Below are 23,442 nucleotides of genomic sequence, written 5' to 3'. Positions count from 1 at the left end.
TGGATGCTGGCTGAGATTGGTGAACGTTTCAGAAACATCATCAAAGACGTTCCAAGTCTGCCATGCAGTTTTCTTCCCTTTACCGTGGAAGGCAGACACGACGTCACATCCAGTGAACGCATGGAAGTATGGGATCCCTCCAGCTTTCTCAGGCCCTATTGCAGAAACTACCTCATGGACTGGAATCCATCACGCCTTGGCTCCTTGGCCAAAGGCAATCCACATGTTCTCAAGACCTAGTTCCCGTAAGGATGGCAGTACAGATATTGCTGTGACTAGTACGTCCATGTCATTAGCCTTAATGATAATGGACTTGCTACCATCCGTCGTTGCATCCCTGGCGTGTACAAATATTCGAGTGTCAGCTTCTTCATGACAACATGGAGACACAGCATCCAGTGACTTCCTTGTGTTGCTAATGGCATCTTCTTTTGTGACAATGACTGTGCTTGTCGTCTGTGCTTCACACATCTTTTCCGCAAGGAAGTGAAACAGCTCAGTCTTGTTGCTGTCATCTCGAAGAAAGCTTCTACAGTTACTTGGGGTCTTACTGGTTCCTGTCACTCTTCTTCTGATTCCTTGCCCCCTTTTCAAACTTGCCTCGGACTTCAGACTTGACTTCTTGTACACATCAAACACTACGTCCACCTTCTCGTACCCGGCACCGTAGGATTCCACCTTTGGGATGATGTCTTCTTCAGCATAGTCATCAAATATCTTTGAAGTGCGTGGAGGTAGGGCATTGATAAGTGCTGAGCCATGAATGATGACTGCATCTCCCCTTGGTTCTCTGTCTGGGATGTTCACTTGCGCTTCAAGAATTTCAGCCAGCTGTGACTTCAATTTTTTTTTTTTTTTCAATTTTTCAAAATTTGGATTTTCAAATGGCCAATCGGGCAGATTTGATCAGAAAGCCCTGCAGAACAGAAATGCCAAATTTGATGCTTGTATCATAATTTGCATGATTTTTCTCCTATCTACTACACTATGAGCCTCAACGATGTATACAAAAATGAACTCAACTATGGCAGATTACTTTGGCTGAAAGGTAATAGTAATCTCATTGGTTGTTTCTTGATTTTTTCAGACACTGTGTAACAAAAGTGTTATTTTTTGCAAACTTTCCTTCATGTACATTGATGACACACTTTTCTGCAACATGCCAGATTTTCTTTCTCAAAGATAATGGGTCATTTGTGAAAGTCAATCTTTCCTCATCCTTGTTTCCATAGTGAGGTCATATCCGATCATTTTTTCAATAATCAGAGAGCTAAGGGACCATCGCAAAGCTCGAGTATATGAAATGTTCTGTTTATCACTGACGCTCATCTTTACCAATCATACCAATTTCTGTCAATGATGTCACACAACGTGAGTGTAAAAATTCCCGTGAGTCATTACAAGAATTACTCCAACATTAAAATACTCGTCCTCTTAAATCATTACAAAATGGCAGTGCAAAGCAATGGAATGTGAAATATCATTATGCTGTTATTGAAAACCAGCAAAATCAAAAGCTGCTGGGAAACAGTGCACTTGGGGATACTTGAATACCTACCATACTGTCTGTACTATAATCACTCCTTTAACTATCGATAACCACTGCATGTCAAATAATGCCAAAATCGTTTCACCTTCAGCACACAGAGGGCTTGGAAGAGAGCCCGTGTCTCCTTGAGTAGAAGCACAGCAAGCTTGCGTGTCGCGGTGCTTGTACTGCACAACATAACCAGTGCCAGACCTTCGACGGCACGTAACACACTCACTGGGGATCCTGCGTAATCCTGTGTATAGGACATGGGCCAAACGGAAGAAATAATTCGAGGTTTTAGAAAACTCAAGGAACATTTCAATCAAATGTTATGCAATTCAAATTGGAGGTACTAACGCTAGTCTGGCTTCAATTTCTAATCTAAGAAAGGCAGACAGGAAAACAAAGGATGACATGTGCGTGAGGATGAGGTAGGGGAGACAGCAGGGGTTGAAAGATGGATGCAGAAGCAAATTGTCAGGGAGGAAAAACAGGAAATTTGAGGGTTGAGGATTAACGGATGGAGAAAATATCATTATTTTTGATGGGGGATGATCTGAGATGGTGGTGAAAAGCTGTCTGGCAGACCTGGAGGGAAGAGTCTCTTTCATGCTGCCAGACTTCCTGATCTTTTTCTGTCCCCCAAATGTGGTAATTGTGGTGGTTGACTTTACCAGCGATGTCGAAGTTGCCTCATCAGAAAATGTCAACTCATCACAAAACCCAGGGGGATTGTGGATTTAACAATAGCAATTAGAACAGCATTAATTATTAGGAGCGATGAAAAATTGCATACCCTTGCCAGACTTGTTTTGTGTGGTGTTTGTGTGTTTTATAGGCATACTCACAAAGTAATTGTACCGGAATACTTCATAGGCATCGCCACATTGTAATTGTACTGGACATACTTTATAGACATACCCACATTCTAATTGTAATACTTTATAAAGGTACTCGGTTGAAAAAAGATAATGTGTAAAGATTGTGGTCTAGATTGGCACATTATGTGCGGACAAACAAACGGACCCAAATGCAATATCCTCTCATCTGGCGAGGTTAAGAACATTAACAAAACTTGATGAATCATCCTTTCGTGCACCATTTACAGTTTCTTTCAATCATGTGAAAATAAAAAAATTATTTTACAAATGTAAAGTTGCACAAGGACATTATGGACATCCTGTACAGTGTGTGTGTGTGTGTGTGTGTGTGTGTGTGTGTGTGTGTGTGTGTGTGTGTGTGTGTGTGTGTGTGTGTGTGTGTGTGTGTGTGTGTGTGTGTGTGTGTGTGTGTGTGTGTGTGTGTGTGTGTGTGTGTGTGTGTGTGTGTGTACCCCTCCGGTCGGCTTACTCAGAATCCGATTCATACATGCTACACTCTGGGGAAGCCGTTTTAAATTCAAAACTAAGCTGTCAGTCCTAAATAGTCCCCTTAACAGAGGCGTGGGGGGGGGGGTGAGGGGGAGGAGTGTGAGAGTGAGGGAGGGGAAGGATAGAGCAGGGAGGAGAGGGAGAGAGGAGAGGAATGAGAGAGAGGAAGAAGAGGGAGAGATGAGGTATTGAGGAGCAAGGAGGAAAGAGTGGTGGGAGAGCTAGGAGTGGTTTGAACCCATGTCCCGTAAGACCCCATACCCCATGGAGAGTGAGGTGGTTGAGGATGCACCTGATAAAGGATATAATCAAATAAGGTCATCACTTGTCTTCAAAAGGGGTGTTTTAATTATCCCAAAGAACCAATTTTCACTCATGCACTCCCGTGGAGTTCCCTTAGTATGCATGAAAAATTTCAGGCACTGAGGTTTCATGGTTTTTGACCGATGAAGGACACACACACACACACACACACACACACACACACACACACACACACACACACACACACACACACACACACACACACACACACACACACACACACACGTACCAAAATAATTAATTGTATTTGTGATGTCTCGCCCTTCTTCGGGTTTGACGTGAGTGCTGTGTGTGCATGCACAACACATGGGACCAGTAATGGAGCTGAGTATTGTGAATAAAACCTTCGTGAAGTTGAGCGTATCACGGTCGGTCTGATTGTTTGTACTTCACGACATCACAGTATTACAATGTGTGTCTTACAAGTTCAAGGATTTTATGTTCAACTTTCAGACTAATCCAACATTGTGCAACTTCCTCAAAACCCCCAAAAATCCAAAATTGCACAAAGATAGTATGGACACCCAGTATAGTGCGTGTGTGCGCGTGTACATATATCACACATACAGGAGAATCTCTAACCTTGACCAGTTTTGTCTCTTGCGTGATTGCCATCCGCCACTGTCCGAGGAGTTGCAGCAACATTCGCAGAGCACCTTCCAGCAACCCGGCTTGTGCATCAGGCAGCTCACGCAGTGTGAAAGCAATAAATGCTGAGATAATGTCTGAACGCCAAGCCGCAAAACCTTGCACTAGGCTCTGGAGGCTGCTGTAGGCCAGGCCACGCAGCTCTTCATCCACATGAGTTGTCAGTCTAAGTGACGGCATGAATGATATGACATCATCAATGGCAGTTTTTCGTTTTTCCTTAAGAAGCCAAGTCGGCTGGACAAGTAATACTAATTTTGTATTTGCTTCGTCATCAAGGATCAATCCACGATTTCAAGGACGACTGACATTACCAACAAAGAAAAAAATCTCGTTAAACAAAAAGTCATAAGCAAGTGGACTTCGATTTACCGACCGGGAAAGCATCTCGAGAAATTCAGGGCGGTTCATTCCATCCGGGATGAGGCGAGGAATGGCAGCGACACATGTCCGAAACAGCTCGATTTTTGGCTTTCTCTCCCCCCTGCAAAAAGAGACCATGACAACACAAAAAGATCAGATATCAAACCTTTAACAGATCAAGCATCAAGAGCAAGTATGACAAATAATCAAGAAAGTACGAAATGAATAAACCAATACCGGTCCAGGTCGGGCCTGATTTATAGGAACACCATTTTATAGTCATACCATAGGACAGACCGTAAGAAGACTACACCAAGTGGATTTGATGGTGAATAATAATTAAGGATTGTAGTTATAATAGGTGATTGCAGTTTATCCTTTTGGACAGTTCCATAAACATTGTAAAATTAAACAATTTTAAAAATGGTCCAAATGGGATATCATTTGAGAGGGAATAGTAGGTTGTTTCCAAATATGGAGATGATAAATCAAATGTACTGGGTAAAAAAACAAAAAATCCCACCAATAGCAATCATTCGCTTGAAAGATTTTCTTAATAATTTAAGTGGTGCAAGGACATTATGGACTTTAAAGAGGTTAGCTGATGATTATTTAGCCTTTTGATGAAAAAAAGACTCAGCCTTTTGTCAATGTACGTTCGAAATTAAATTAAATGACGTTTTTGAATCTCAAATTCGACAAAAATGCCTGGCAAGTGCCAAAACCAGGATGCAAGCACATTTTATACCCTCTACATGTCAGTGATCAACTTCAATTCATTTTACCGAATGAGAAATAGTGGAGTGGACGTACACGTTTTACGTACATACGACGGTGTTATTTTTGTCCCTCCAACACTGCACTACTTCCAGATAATTAAGGACTGTAAGACGAGCATTTTCACACCTTTTAACAACAAGTGTATCTCCAAAGTTATGTGCATTGAAAGCACATAATTAATCTATTGTCACAAACAGAACAATATGGGTTTCACATCTACAAATTTGACTTTAAAGAGGTTAGCTGATGTTTATTCAAGCAAAAACAAGTTTTTGTTTTTTTTTAAACAAAATATATTTATTACTGCAGTAAAAAATATATCCGGGCGTTTTTGTACACTTTAAAAACTGAATTACGAATCAGAATAAAAATAAAAATTAAAGACTGGATAATGGATATCATTCCACTCCACTGCCCACAGACGAAATCGATTTGATCAACATGACCAATTCAAATAGTTTGCCGAGTCTAAAGAGTAGTAAGATGGTTACGGAGATGATGCGTTTCCTTTTTTTCGAGAAATAGAAATGCTTACGTGATCTCAGTGTCTTTGCTCAGAGGCTGTCCACCTGCCAGTGTCATATTGCGGCCGACCTCCTTGTCGAGTTGCCTGAGGATCAAATCCAAGACCTTGCAAACTTGTGAATAATATTGGGCCATACCTGCAAAATGCACTTTTGTTGATGTCAAATTGCTTTTTTGTTCTTTCCGTGTATATAAAGAGATATATCATAAAATTAAAGCATTTAAATAGATGATCACTTGGTTAGAAATGCATTATAAATGAAAAAAGGCAAAGGTAAAGGCCATTTATCTTACCATGATGACTGCCATATTCATATGCTACTGTGCAAGTCGAGTAATAATTTCAAAAATTGTTTTAAACAGATATCTTGGCTCTTGTAAGAGCTGAAAAGCAAATGCAAAGGAGAAAATATGAGCAAGAACATGACGGCTTGCTCTTTCTGGATTGAATGTCACCCTGTTACCTTTTCCAGCTCTCCTATGATCGTTGATCTCAATGATCAGTAGATCATGCCACTTCCCTCTCGCCTGGGATGGAGACCGAGAGCCACGCTGGGTACATCAGGTTTGAGGGCAGTGAAGACTGAGTCGAAAATGGCAGCTTACATGGGACGAGATGTGCACGAGGCACTCAGTATCACGCCATCCAACACGTGTTTGTGACCATCCTGGCCCTGCAGCTTCCTGCCACTTGTTGACCCGTGATGCCTGGAGGGAAGGCCCAAGCTTTTGCACAAGGGAAGGCCTTGCAAAGTTCAGAGTGTCGAGGATGAGAAAGACCGAAGTTTGTGGTATCGGGGACCATGCCAAATAAAACGGCTTGAGAACCAAGCCATGGACGGCAGCTTTGATGGGGCAGGGGGTGGGCGCCCGGAGATGAGCGGATCGATGTGCATATCGGACAGGGTCGTCACCCACACCTTGCCTTGCGCCTTGATGGGTTTTGTCGATTATGTCCCATCAAGGAGGGGTGAGACCAGGAAAGGATGGGACCGAGAGGGAAGAGACCAAGACGGCGTATACCGGAGGCCACATGGGAGGTCGAAATACATCTACGTCGGCGGGGAGGTCATGTGGATCAACCTCATTGCCAGTTCGGGGATGAAGGGGGGGGAGAGGAGGCAGAGCATGGATAAGAAGACAGCTTGGTCCTTGGGCCATAGATCCTTACTGTGGTTCAGCTGGATGCTTCAAGAACAGGTAGGTCTCTGCTGGGCACAGCACGGTTAAGGATGAGTTGCTGTGGTTAAGATGAATGCTTTAGTACCAGGGAGAGCTCTGTTGGGTCACAGATAAGGAGACAGCTTGGTCCATGAGTCATAGTTCCTTGCTGTGGTTAAGCTGGATGCTTCAAGACAGGGTCGTGCTCAGTTGGGCGCAGCACAGAGAAGGAGACAGCTTGGTCCATGAATCGTGGTAAATTGCTGTGGTGAAGATGGATGCTTCAGGACCGGGGAAGGCTCCATTCAGCCTAAGAGACTTGCGAGTGCAGATGATGATTGGAGGCGGTGGGGCATACACACATGCACAATTGTGATATATATATATATATATATATATATATATATATATATATATATATATATATATATATATATATATATATATATATATATATATATATATTCTCATACTAGTATAAAAGGCTGCCAAAATGATGAGTTGGAATTGTTTTATTCGAAACATTCAAGGAGAATGTATACAAAAATATAAAATATCTTACAATGCCGAGGCTCGTAAGAGAGCAAACACACAGACGTACGACAAGGGGCACAGGAGAAAAGATGGGTGGGAGAGGGAAGGACAAAACAGTGGGGAACAGAAACATTAGGAGATCTGTGGAAGGGAGAGGGATGGGGTGGGGTACACGGGATAAACAAGATGGACTCTCTAGGGACTTTCAGGTCCTTGCACGACAGGAACTTTCAGGAAGGAAAGCAGGGAATTTGAAGGAGGCGGGTTTGGGGTGAATTGACGGAGGTAGAAAACTGTGGTTTTGGATGGGGGAAGATAAGAGAAGGGAGTGAACAGCTGTTTTGAAGACCTGGAGGGATGAGTGGGATTGAAGAGTGTGTGGGAGTTTTTTTTCCAAAGGCGGGAAAAAAAGAGGAATGAAAGAGTGAAGGTGAGCAGTGATTCTTGGTTTTGGTAGTTTTACCAGAAGGGGGTTGCTGGGAGACCTTGAGCGCCCTGTGGAAACATTGGGGGGGGGGGGAGGGACATACCACAGAAATAGCAAGGAGGGCAAGGCCAGAGAGGACACAGTAGAAGACAGAGACCACCGATCTGCCTGCGATGAGAGAGTGAGAAGAGACCCAAAGACTCAGACTCAGCCTCATCCTGAGGTTGCATCGGGTTGCACATCACATGCAGCAAATTTCGCCCATGAGGCCTGGTTGCAAGTCACTGTCTACAATTCCAACAGAAGAGATGCAATTACTCTTTGATGAAAAATGTTTTTCAAGTTTTTTTTGGCCTGAAAAATAGACCGAAGTGAACAGACAGTCATCGTTTACTTGGGTCTTCGGGGTCCTTGGGTTCTTTTGGGTCCTCGGGTCCTTTGAATCCTTGGGTATTTTGAATATTGTGAACACACAGTCGTGTTAAAAGATTGGCCTTTAAAACCCTACTCAAATTGTGCTTATGAAGGGGGACAGAAAATACACAAACACACATTGTTTTATATTTGTCCATTATACATATTATCTACACATGTTATATGTGACATATTATTACACTTGCTTTATACACACGTCAAGCATGACACGTTGCACATGTTATATACACATTATCCGTGACATGTTGAACATGTTATACACGCACGCACGCTATACATGATGTGTTGAACACGTTATATACACGTATTATATGTGACATGTTGAACGTTATATATACACATATTATGTGTGACATGTTGAACGTTATATATACACGTATTATCCATAACATGTTACACCTGCAGTATATACACGTATTATCTGTGACATGTTGAACGTTATATATACACATATTATGTGTGACATGTTGAACGTTATATATACACGTATTATCCATAACATGTTACACCTGCAGTATATACACATATTATGTGTGACATGTTGAACGTTATATATACACATATTATGTGTGACATGTTGAACGTTATATATACATGTATTATATGTAACATGTTGAACGTTATATATACATGTATTATCTGTGACATGTTGAACGTTATATATACACATATTATGTGTGACATGTTGAACGTTATATATACACATATTATGTGTGACATGTTGAACGTTATATATACATGTATTATATGTGACATGTTGAACGTTATATATACATGTATTATCTGTGACATGTTGAACGTTATATATACACGTATTATCTGTGACATGTTGAACGTTATATATACACATATTATGTGTGACATGTTGAACGTTATATATACATGTATTATATGCAACATGTTGAACGTTATATATACACATATTATATGTGACATGTTGAACGTTATATATACACATATTATATGTGACATGTTGAACGTTATATATACACATATTATCTGTGACATGTTGAACGTTATATACACATATTATGTGTGACATGTTGAACGTTATATATACATGTATTATATGTAACATGTTGAACGTTATATATACACATATTATATGTGACATGTTGAACGTTATATATACACATATTATATGTGACATGTTGAACGTTATATATACACATATTATCTGTGACATGTTGAACGTTATATACACATATTATGTGTGACATGTTGAACGTTATATATACATGTATTATATGTAACATGTTGAACGTTATATATACACATATTATATGTGACATGTTGAACGTTATATATACATGTATTATATGTAACATGTTGAACGTTATATATACATGTATTATCTGTGACATGTTGAACGTTATATATATACACATATTATCTGTGACATGTTGAACGTTATATATACACGTATTATATGTAACATGTTGAACGTTATATATACATGTATTATCTGTGACATGTTGAACATTATATATACACATATTATATGTGACATGTTGAACGTTATATATACATGTATTATCTGTGACATGTTGAACGTTATATATACACATATTATATGTGACATGTTGAACGTTATATATACATGTATTATATGTAACATGTTGAACGTTATATATACATGTATTATCTGTGACATGTTGAACGTTATATATACACATATTATCTGTGACATGTTGAACGTTATATATACACATATTATGTGTGACATGTTGAACGTTATATATACATGTATTATATGTAACATGTTGAACGTTATATATACACATATTATATGTGACATGTTGAACGTTATATATACATGTATTATCTGTGACATGTTGAACGTTATATATACACATATTATCTGTGACATGTTGAACGTTATATATACATGTATTATCTGTGACATGTTGAACGCTATATATACACATATTATATGTGACATGTTGAACGTTATATATACACGTATTATATGTGACATGTTGAACGTTATATATACACGTATTATCTGTGACATGTTGAACGTTATCTAGACACGTATTATATGTGACATGTTGAACGTTATATATACACATATTATGTGTGACATGTTGAACGTTATATATATACACGTATTATATGTGACATGTTGAACGTTATCTAGACACGTATTATATGTGACATGTTGAACACGTTATATACACGTATTATATGTGACATGTTGAACGTTATATATACACGTATTATGTGTGACATGTTGAACGTTATATATATACATGTATTATATGTAACATGTTGAACGTTATGTATACACGTATTATATGTGACATGTTGAACGTTATATATACACATATTATCTGTGACATGTTGAACGTTATATATACACGTATTATATGTGACATGTTGAACGTTATATATACACGTATTATCTGTGACATGTTGAACGTTATCAAGACACGTATTATATGTGACATGTTGAACGTTATATATATATACATGTATTATATGTAACATGTTGAACGTTATATATACACGTATTATATGTGACATGTTGAAAGTTATATATACATGTATTATCTGTGACATGTTGAACGTTATATATACACGTATTATCTGTGACATGTTGAACGTTATATATACACGTATTATATGTGACATGTTGAACGTTATATATACACGTATTATCTGTGACATGTTGAACGTTATCTAGACATGTATTATATGTGACATGTTGAACATTATATATATATATATATATATATATATATATATATATATATATATATATATATATATATATATGCACGTATTATATGTGACATGTTGAACGTTATATATATATATATATATATATATATATATATATATATATATATATATATTTATATATATATATATATATATATGCACATATTATCTGTGACATGTTGAACGTTATATACACATATTATGTGTGACATGTTGAACGTTATATATACATGTATTATATGTAACATGTTGAACGTTTTATATATACACATATTATATGTGACATGTTGAACGTTATATATACATGTATTATATGTAACATGTTGAACGTTATATATACATTATTATCTGTGACATGTTGAACGTTATATATACACGTATTATCTGTGACATGTTGAACGTTATATATACACGTATTATATGTAACATGTTGAACGTTATATATACATGTATTATCTGTGACATGTTGAACGTTATATATACACATATTATATGTGACATGTTGAACGTTATATATACATGTATTATATGTAACATGTTGAACGTTATATATACATGTATTGTCTGTGACATGTTGAACGTTATATATACACATATTATCTGTGACATGTTGAACGTTATATATACACATATTATGTGTGACATGTTGAACGTTATATATACATGTATTATATGTAACATGTTGAACGTTATATATACACATATTATATGTGACATGTTGAACACGTTATATACACGTATTATATGTGACATGTTGAACGTTATATATACACATATTATGTGTGACATGTTGAACGTTATATATATATATACATGTATTATATGTAACATGTTGAACGTTATGTATACACGTATTATATGTGACATGTTGAACGTTATATATACACATATTATCTGTGACATGTTGAACGTTATATATACACGTATTATATGTGACATGTTGAACGTTATATATACACGTATTATCTGTGACATGTTGAACGTTATCTAGACACGTATTATATGTGACATGTTGAACGTTATATATATATATACATGTATTATATGTAACATGTTGAACGTTATATATACACGTATTATATGTGACATGTTGAAAGTTATATATACATGTATTATCTGTGACATGTTGAACGTTATATATACACGTATTATCTGTGACATGTTGAACGTTATATATACACGTATTATATGTGACATGTTGAACGTTATATATACACGTATTATCTGTGACATGTTGAACGTTATCTAGACATGTATTATATGTGACATGTTGAACATTATATATATATGCACGTATTATATGTGACATGTTGAACGTTATATATATATATATATATATATATATATATATATATATATATATATATATATATATATATATGCACATATTATCTGTGACATGTTGAACGTTATATACACATATTATGTGTGACATGTTGAACGTTATATATACATGTTTTATATGTAACATGTTGAACGTTATATATATACACATATTATATGTGACATGTTGAACGTTATATATACATGTATTATATGTAACATGTTGAACGTTATATATACATGTATTATCTGTGACATGTTGAACGTTATATATACACGTATTATCTGTGACATGTTGAACGTTATATATACACGTATTATATGTAACATGTTGAACGTTATATATACATGTATTATCTGTGACATGTTGAACGTTATATATACACGTATTATATGTGACATGTTGAACGTTATATATACATGTATTATATGTAACATGTTGAACGTTATATATACATGTATTGTCTGTGACATGTTGAACGTTATATATACACATATTATCTGTGACATGTTGAACGTTATATATACACATATTATGTGACATGTTGAACGTTATATATACATGTATTATATGTAACATGTTGAACGTTATATATACACATATTATCTGTGACATGTTGAACGTTATATATACACGTATTATATGTGACATGTTGAACGTTATATATACACGTATTATCTGTGACATGTTGAACGTTATCTAGACACGTATTATATGTGACATGTTGAACGTTATATATATATATATATATATATATATATATATATATATATATATATATATATATATATATATATATATACACGTATTATATGTGACATGTTGAACGTTATATATACACATATTATGTGTGACATGTTGAACACGTTATATACACGTATTATATGTGACATGTTGAACACGTTATATATACACGTATTATATGTGACATGTTGAAAGTTATATATACATGTATTATCTGTGACATGTTGAACGTTATATATACACGTATTATCTGTGACATGTTGAACGTTATATATACACGTATTATATGTGACATGTTGAACGTTATATATACACGTATTATATGTGACATGTTGAACGTTATATATACACGTATTATATGTGACATGTTGAAAGTTATATATACATGTATTATCTGTGACATGTTGAACGTTATATATACACGTATTATCTGTGACATGTTGAACGTTATATATACACGTATTATCTGTGACATGTTGAACGTTATATATACACGTATTATCTGTGACATGTTGAACGTTATCTAGACATGTATTATATGTGACATGTTGAACATTATATATATATATATATATATATATATATATATATATATATTTATATATATATATATATATATATATATATGCACATATTATCTGTGACATGTTGAACGTTATATACACATATTATGTGTGACATGTTGAACGTTATATATACATGTATTATATGTAACATGTTGAACGTTTTATATATACACATATTATATGTGACATGTTGAACGTTATATATACATGTATTATATGTAACATGTTGAACGTTATATATACATTATTATCTGTGACATGTTGAACGTTATATATACACGTATTATCTGTGACATGTTGAACGTTATATATACACGTATTATATGTAACATGTTGAACGTTATATATACATGTATTATCTGTGACATGTTGAACGTTATATATACACATATTATATGTGACATGTTGAACGTTATATATACATGTATTATATGTAACATGTTGAACGTTATATATACACATGTATTGTCTGTGACATGTTGAACGTTATATATACACATATTATCTGTGACATGTTGAACGTTATATATACACATATTATGTGTGACATGTTGAACGTTATATATACATGTATTATATGTAACATGTTGAACGTTATATATACACATATTATATGTGACATGTTGAACACGTTATATACACGTATTATATGTGACATGTTGAACGTTATATATACACATATTATGTGTGACATGTTGAACGTTATATATATATACATGTATTATATGTAACATGTTGAACGTTATGTATACACGTATTATATGTGACATGTTGAACGTTATATATACACATATTATCTGTGACATGTTGAACGTTATATATACACGTATTATATGTGACATGTTGAACGTTATATATACACGTATTATCTGTGACATGTTGAACGTTATCTAGACACGTATTATATGTGACATGTTGAACGTTATATATATACATGTATTATATGTAACATGTTGAACGTTATATATACACGTATTATATGTGACATGTTGAAAGTTATATATACATGTATTATCTGTGACATGTTGAACGTTATATATACACGTATTATCTGTGACATGTTGAACGTTATATATACACGTATTATATGTGACATGTTGAACGTTATATATACACGTATTATCTGTGACATGTTGAACGTTATCTAGACATGTATTATATGTGACATGTTGAACATTATATATATATGCACGTATTATATGTGACATGTTGAACGTTATATATATATATATATATATATGCACATATTATCTGTGACATGTTGAACGTTATATACACATATTATGTGTGACATGTTGAACGTTATATATACATGTATTATATGTAACATGTTGAACGTTATATATACACATATTATATGTGACATGTTGAACGTTATATATACATGTATTATATGTAACATGTTGAACGTTATATATACATGTATTATCTGTGACATGTTGAACGTTATATATACACGTATTATCTGTGACATGTTGAACGTTATATATACACGTATTATATGTAACATGTTGAACGTTATATATACATGTATTATCTGTGACATGTTGAACGTTATATATACACATATTATATGTGACATGTTGAACGTTATATATACATGTATTATATGTAACATGTTGAACGTTATATATACATGTATTGTCTGTGACATGTTGAACGTTATATATACACATATTATGTGTGACATGTTGAACGTTATATATACATGTATTATATGTAACATGTTGAACGTTATATATACACATATTATATGTGACATGTTGAACGTTATATATACATGTATTATCTGTGACATGTTGAACGTTATATATACATGTATTATCTGTGACATGTTGAACGTTATATATACACGTATTATCTGTGACATGTTGAACGTTATCTAGACACGTATTATATGTGACATGTTGAACGTTATATATACACGTATTATCTGTGACATGTTGAACGTTATCTAGACACGTATTATCTGTGACATGTTGAACGTTATATATACACGTATTATCTGTGACATGTTGAACGTTATCTAGACACGTATTATATGTGACATGTTGAACGTTATATATACACGTATTATCTGTGACATGTTGAACGTTATCTAGACACGTATTATATGTGACATGTTGAACGTTATATATACACATATTATGTGTGACATGTTGAACACGTTATATACACGTATTATATGTGACATGTTGAACACGTTATATATACACGTATTATATGTGACATGTTGAACGTTATATATACACGTATTATCTGTGACATGTTGAACGTTATATATACACGTATTATATGTGACATGTTGAACGTTATATATACACGTATTATCTGTGACATGTTGAACGTTATATATACACGTATTATATGTGACATGTTGAACGTTATATATACACGTATTATATGTGACATGTTGAACGTTATATATACACGTATTATATGTGACATGTTGAAAGTTATATATACATGTATTATCTGTGACATGTTGAACGTTATATATACACGTATTATCTGTGACATGTTGAACGTTATATATACACGTATTATATGTGACATGTTGAACACGTTATATATACACGTATTATATGTGACATGTTGAACGTTATATATACACGTATTATCTGTGACATGTTGAACGTTATATATACACGTATTATATGTGACATGTTGAACGTTATATATACACGTATTATCTGTGACATGTTGAACGTTATATATACACGTATTATATGTGACATGTTGAACGTTATATATACACGTATTATATGTGACATGTTGAACGTTATATATACACGTATTATATGTGACATGTTGAAAGTTATATATACATGTATTATCTGTGACATGTTGAACGTTATATATACACGTATTATCTGTGACATGTTGAACGTTATATATACACGTATTATATGTGACATGTTGAACGTTATATATACACGTATTATCTGTGACATGTTGAACGTTATCTAGACACGTATTATATGTGACATGCTGAACGTTATATATATATATATATATATATATATATATATATATATATATATATATATATATATATATATATATATATATATATATATATATATATACATACATACATACATACATACACGTATTATATGTGACATGTTGAACGTTATATATACATGTATTCTATGTGACATGTTGAACGTTATATATATGCACGTATTATATGTGACATGTTGAACGTTATATATATATATATATATATATATATATATATATATATATATATATATATATATATATATATATATATATATATATATGCACGTATTATATGTGACATGTTGAACGTTATATATACACGTATTATATGCGACATGTTGAACGTTATATATACACGTATTATATGTGACATGTTGAACGTTATATATACACGGATTATATGTGACATGTTGAACGTTATATATGTGCATGTATTCTATGTGACATGTTGAACGTTATATATACACGGATTATATGTGACATGTTGAACGTTATTTATACACGGATTATATGCGACATCTTCTTCTTCTTCTTTCGGCTGCTCCCGTAAGGGGTCGCCACAGTGGATCATCCATATGATCCGCATAGTGATTTGGCACATGTTTTACGCCGGATGCTCTTCCTGACGCAACCCTGGTCGCCTCTTACGACACAGGGATATGGATTATATGCGACATGTTGAACGTTATAAATGTGACATGTTGAACGTTATATATGCACGTATTATATGTAACATGTTGAACGTTATTTATACACGGATTATATGTGACATGTTGAACGCTATATATACACGTATTATATGTGACATGTTGAACGTTATATATACACGTATTATATGTGACATGTTGAACGTTATATATACACGTATTATATGTGACATGTTGAACGTTATATATACACGTATTATATGTGACATGTTGAACGTTATATATACACGTATTATATGTGACATGTTGAACGTTATATATTTACACGTATTATATGTGACATGTTGAACGTTATATATACACGTATTATATGTGACATGTTGAACGTTATATATACACGTATTATATGTGACATGTTGAACGTTATATATTTACACGTATTATATGTGACATGTTGAACGTTATATATTTACACGTATTATATGTGACATGTTGAACGTTATATATACACGTATTATATGTGACATGTTGAACGTTATATATACACGTATTATATGTGACATGTTGAACGTTATATATATATATATATATATATATATATATATATATATATATATATATATATATATATATATATATATATACGCGTATTATATGTGACATGTTGAACGTTATATATACACGTATTACATGTGACATGTTGAACGTTATATATACACGTATTATATGTGACATGTTGAACGTTATATATACACATATTATATGTGACATGTTGAACACGTTATATACACGTATTATATGTGACATGTTGAACGTTATATATATATATATATATATATACGCGTATTATATGTGACATGTTGAACGTTATATATACACGTATTATATGTGACATGTTGAACGTTATATATACACGTATTATATGTGACATGTTGAACGTTATATATACACATATTATATGTGACATGTTGAACACGTTATATACACGTATTATATGTGACATGTTGAACGTTATATATACACGTATTATATGTGACATGTTGAAAGTTATATATACACGTATTATCTGTGACATGTTGAACGTTATATATACACGTATTATCTGTGACATGTTGAACGTGATATATACACGTATTATATGTGACATGTTGAACGTTATATATACACGTATTATCTGTGACATGTTGAACGTTATCTAGACACGTATTATATGTGACATGCTGAACGTTATATATACATGTATTCTATGTGACATGTTGAACGTTATATATATATATATATATGCACGTATTATATGTGACATGTTGAACGTTATATATACATGTATTATATGCGACATGTTGAACGTTATATATACACGTATTATATGTGACATGTTGAACATTATATATACACGGATTATATGTGACATGTTGAACGTTATATATACATGTATTCTATGTGACATGTTGAACGTTATATATATGCACGTATTCTATGTGACATGTTGAACGTTATATATATATATATATATATATATATATATATATATATATATATATATATATATATATATATATATATATATATATATATATATATATATATATATATATATATGCACGTATTATATGTGACATGTTGAACGTTATATATACACGTATTATATGCGACATGTTGAACGTTATATATACACGTATTATATGTGACATGTTGAACGTTATATATATACACGGATTATATGTGACATGTTGAACGTTATATATATGCACGTATTCTATGTGACATGTTGAACGTTATATATATATATATATATATATATATATATATATATATATATATATATATATATATATATATATATATATATATATATATATATATATATATATATATATATATATATATATATGCACGTATTATATGTGACATGTTGAACGTTATATATACACGTATTATATGCGACATGTTGAACGTTATATATACACGTATTATATGTGACATGTTGAACGTTATATATGTGCATGTATTCTATGTGACATGTTGAACGTTATATATACACGGATTATATGTGACATGTTGAACGTTATTTATACACGGATTATATGCGACATCTTCTTCTTCTTCTTTCGGCTGCTCCCGTAAGGGGTCGCCACAGTGGATCATCCATATGATCCGCATAGTGATTTGGCACATGTTTTACGCCGGATGCTCTTCCTGACGCAACCCTGGTCGCCTCTTACGACACAGGGATATGGATTATATGCGACATGTTGAACGTTATATATGTGACATGTTGAACGTTATATATGCACGTATTATATGTAACATGTTGAACGTTATTTATACACGGATTATATGTGACATGTTGAACGCTATATATACATGTATTATATGTGACATGTTGAACGTTATATATACACGTATTATATGTGACATGTTGAACGTTATATATACACGTATTATATGTGACATGTTGAACGTTATATATACACGTATTATATGTGACATGTTGAACGTTATATATTTACACGTATTATATGTGACATGTTGAACGTTATATATACACGTATTATATGTGACATGTTGAACGTTATATATTTACACGTATTATATGTGACATGTTGAACGTTATATATACACGTATTATATGTGACATGTTGAACGTTATATATATATATATATATATATATATATATATATATATATATATATATATATATATATATATATATATATATATATATATATACGCGTATTATATGTGACATGTTGAACATTATATTTACACGTATTATATGTGACATGTTGAACATTATATTTACACGTATTATATGTGACATGTTGAACGTTATATATTTACACGTATTATATGTGACATGTTGAACGTTATATATTTACACTTATTATATGTGACATGTTGAACGTTATAATGCTCCTCACAGCTATGTGCTGCATATGAAGGAAGAAAAACAACCAATACCAGAATATTAATACGGAGCAGTAGCTCATTAAAACGAACGGAATGTAAGCGAGAAGAATATAATTTAACAAAGTAAATAATCAGTTTTATTTCTTCCCTGATCAAGCAGTACACAGAACAAAATGGCAGTAGACCCACCAATTGCTTTGGCTTCATCCTCGGTCAACGTCTTGTTCAGAAATGTATTTTTGACTCTCAATGTGCTGCCCGAAGGTAGTGCCATGGTTGTGGTCGGCATGGGAGGCTCTCCTGCTTTACGCTGCAAGCTGTCGGCAATCACGAGGAAGGCACGCAGGCCTACGTTCATCCTCTGTGTGACAACACCAATCATGATATAATCATTAGGACTTGAGGCCTGTCATTACCAATACATGCTCAGTTATAAATGATGTTGTTTATTTCACGTTACCATTGGTTGCTCAAAATATAAAATTCGACAAAGTCGACTTTTGGGAAGTTTAAAGAATATGGTCTTCATGGGACATGTTAAGGCGAGACAATTATGAACAAAATGTGGATGCAAAGTGTATAACTGCTGAGTGTTGTGCCATTGTAAGTAATCATTCATTCTGTTCCAGTATCGAATATCCTCTGACTAACTTAAACATTCATCTGATAAATCATTTAGGCTCGCAGGATGGCCGAGAGGTGCACACTCCACTCTGACCTGTCAAGCCTGGGTTTGAATCCCAACCCGGCTATAAAACTACCATCCTGGTGTTGCACAGGCAGAGTGATTCATCAATGTGTGTGTGCACCGTCCCTCGGATGGACATTAAACTGGGCGTCACATCTACCGGCATTAGTTGGTGGACGACAAAGATTAACAGGCCTGGCTAGCCGGTTTGTGAAAGAACTGGGCCCAAATCTTTTCACGTTCGACAATACGAGGTGAGAATAATTGTGGGCGTTAAAGAAAGAAATAAAGAAAAATGTATCACGCCGACTTCGATTTTACGAGACACATTTATCAGAAGCAAAACTTATACTGAAAGCTAAATTCCACTTTACATTTTCCATCTCCAAATTAGTTTCAGAGCTGAGGTTAGACTGCTGTGCCAATGGCTCAAAGGCCTACTTTAAAGAGAGATCACACAATTCTTAGCACCTGCATAATCGGGGGGTCAAGTAACTTAGCACCCCTCTTCAAGGAACAATCCACTCCACAATGCACAGTCAAGTGGAGGTACACAGCAGCAATTTAACCACATTCAAATCAAATTCAACCATACGTTAAACCACAGCAATTTAACCACATTAAACCACAGAGTACAACTCATCAAACCACAGCAATTTAACTACATTAAACACACATCTCACCACACATTACACCACAGCAATTTAACCACATATTACACCACAGCAATTTAACTACATATTATATCAGAGTCATTTAACCACATATTACACCACAGCAATTTAAACACATATTACACCACAGCAATTTAACCACATATTACACCACAGCAATTTAACTACATATTATATCAGAGTCGTTTAACCACATATTACACCACAGCAATTTAAACACATATTACACCACAGCAATTTAACGACATATTAAATCACAATCATTTAACCACATGTTACACCACAGCAATTTAACTACATATTAAATCACAATCATTTAACCACATGTTACACCACAGCAATTTAACTACATATTATATCACAATCATTTAACCACATGTTACACCACAGCAATTTAACTACATATTATATCACAATAATTTAACCACATATTACACCACAGCAATTTAACTACATATTATATCACAATCATTTAACTACATATTACACCACAGCAATTTAACCACATATTACACCACAGCAATTTAACCACATATTACACCACAGCAATTTAACGACATATTATATCACAATCATTTAACGACATATTACACCACAGCAATTTAACTACATATTATATCACAATCATTTAACCACATATTACACCACAGCAATTTAACTACATATTATATCACAATCATTTAACCAAATATTACACCACAGCAATTTAACCACATATTACACCACAGCAATTTAACTACATATTATATCACAATCATTTAACTACATATTACACCACAGCAATTGAACCACATATTACACCACAGCAATTTAACCACATATTACACCACAGCAACTTAATGACATATTATATCACAATCATTTAACCACATATTACACCACAGCAATTTAACTACATATTATATCACAATCATTTAACCAAATATTACACCACAGCAATTTAACTACATATTATATCAGAGTCATTTAACCACATATTACACCACAGCAATTTAACCACATATTACACCACAGCAATTTAACCACATATTACACCACAGCAATTTAACTACATATTATATCACAATCATTTAACCACATATTACACCACAGCAATTTAACCACATATTACACCACAGCAATATAACTACATATTATATCAGAGTCATTTAACCACATATTACACCACAGCAATTTAACCACATATTACACCACAGCAATTTAACCACATATTACACCACAGCAATTTAACCACATATTACACCACAGCAATTTAACTACATATTATATCAGAGTCATTTAACCACATATTACACCACAGCAATTTAAACACATATTACACCACAGCAATTTAACGACATTATATCAGAGTCATTTAACCACATATTACACCACAGCAATTTAACCACATATTACACCACAGCAATTTAACTACATATTATATCACAATCATTTAACCACATATTACACCACAGCAATTTAACCACATATTACACCACAGCAATTTAACCACATATTACACCACAGCAATTTAACGACATATTATATCAGTCATTTAACCAAATATTACACCACAGCAATTTAACTACATATTATATCTCAATCATTTAACAACATATTACACCACATATTATATCACAATCATTTAACCATTTATTACACCACAGCAATTTAATTACATATTATATCACAATCATTTAACCAAATATTACACCACAGCAATTTAACTACATATTATATCACAATCATTTAACCACATATTACACCACAGTAATTTAACTACATATTATATCACAATCATTTAACCACATGTTACACCACAGCAATTTAACCACATATTATATCACAATCATTTAACCATTTATTACACCACAGCAATTTAATTACATATTATATCACAATCATTTAACCAAATATTACACCACAGAAATTTAACTACATATTATATCACAATCATTTAACCACATATTACACCACAGTAATTTAACTACATATTATATCACAATCATTTAACCACATGTTACACCACAGCAATTTAACCACATATTATATCACAATCATTTAACCATTTATTACAC

At 33.4% G+C, this 23,442-nt stretch overlaps 1 protein-coding gene across 8 annotated transcripts in view; it reads right to left on the bottom strand.

Moving 5' to 3' along the window:
- Positions 1–23,442, bottom strand: part of LOC147008993 (protein furry homolog-like) — a 395,449-nt gene that overhangs the window by 206,427 nt on the left and 165,580 nt on the right. For all 8 annotated transcript variants that reach the window (XM_085864332.1, XM_085864334.1, XM_085864327.1 and 5 more), the window contains 5 exons: positions 20,213–20,384; positions 5,552–5,678; positions 4,250–4,357; positions 3,808–4,039; positions 1,635–1,784 (listed from right to left, as the gene is read on the bottom strand). In XM_085864332.1, the coding sequence (XP_085720458.1) occupies positions 1,635–1,784; positions 3,808–4,039; positions 4,250–4,357; positions 5,552–5,678; positions 20,213–20,384 (789 nt within the window). The remainder of the gene's footprint in view (positions 1–1,634; positions 1,785–3,807; positions 4,040–4,249; positions 4,358–5,551; positions 5,679–20,212; positions 20,385–23,442) is intronic.

Source organism: Eptatretus burgeri, chromosome 18 (assembly GCF_056783735.1).
Source record: "Eptatretus burgeri isolate ZD-2024b chromosome 18, Ebu_testis_v1, whole genome shotgun sequence".
Taxonomy (NCBI): Eukaryota; Metazoa; Chordata; class Myxini; order Myxiniformes; family Myxinidae; genus Eptatretus; species Eptatretus burgeri.
Note: the sequence above shows the minus strand (reverse complement) of the source record. Positions and strands in the feature narration are given on the sequence as shown.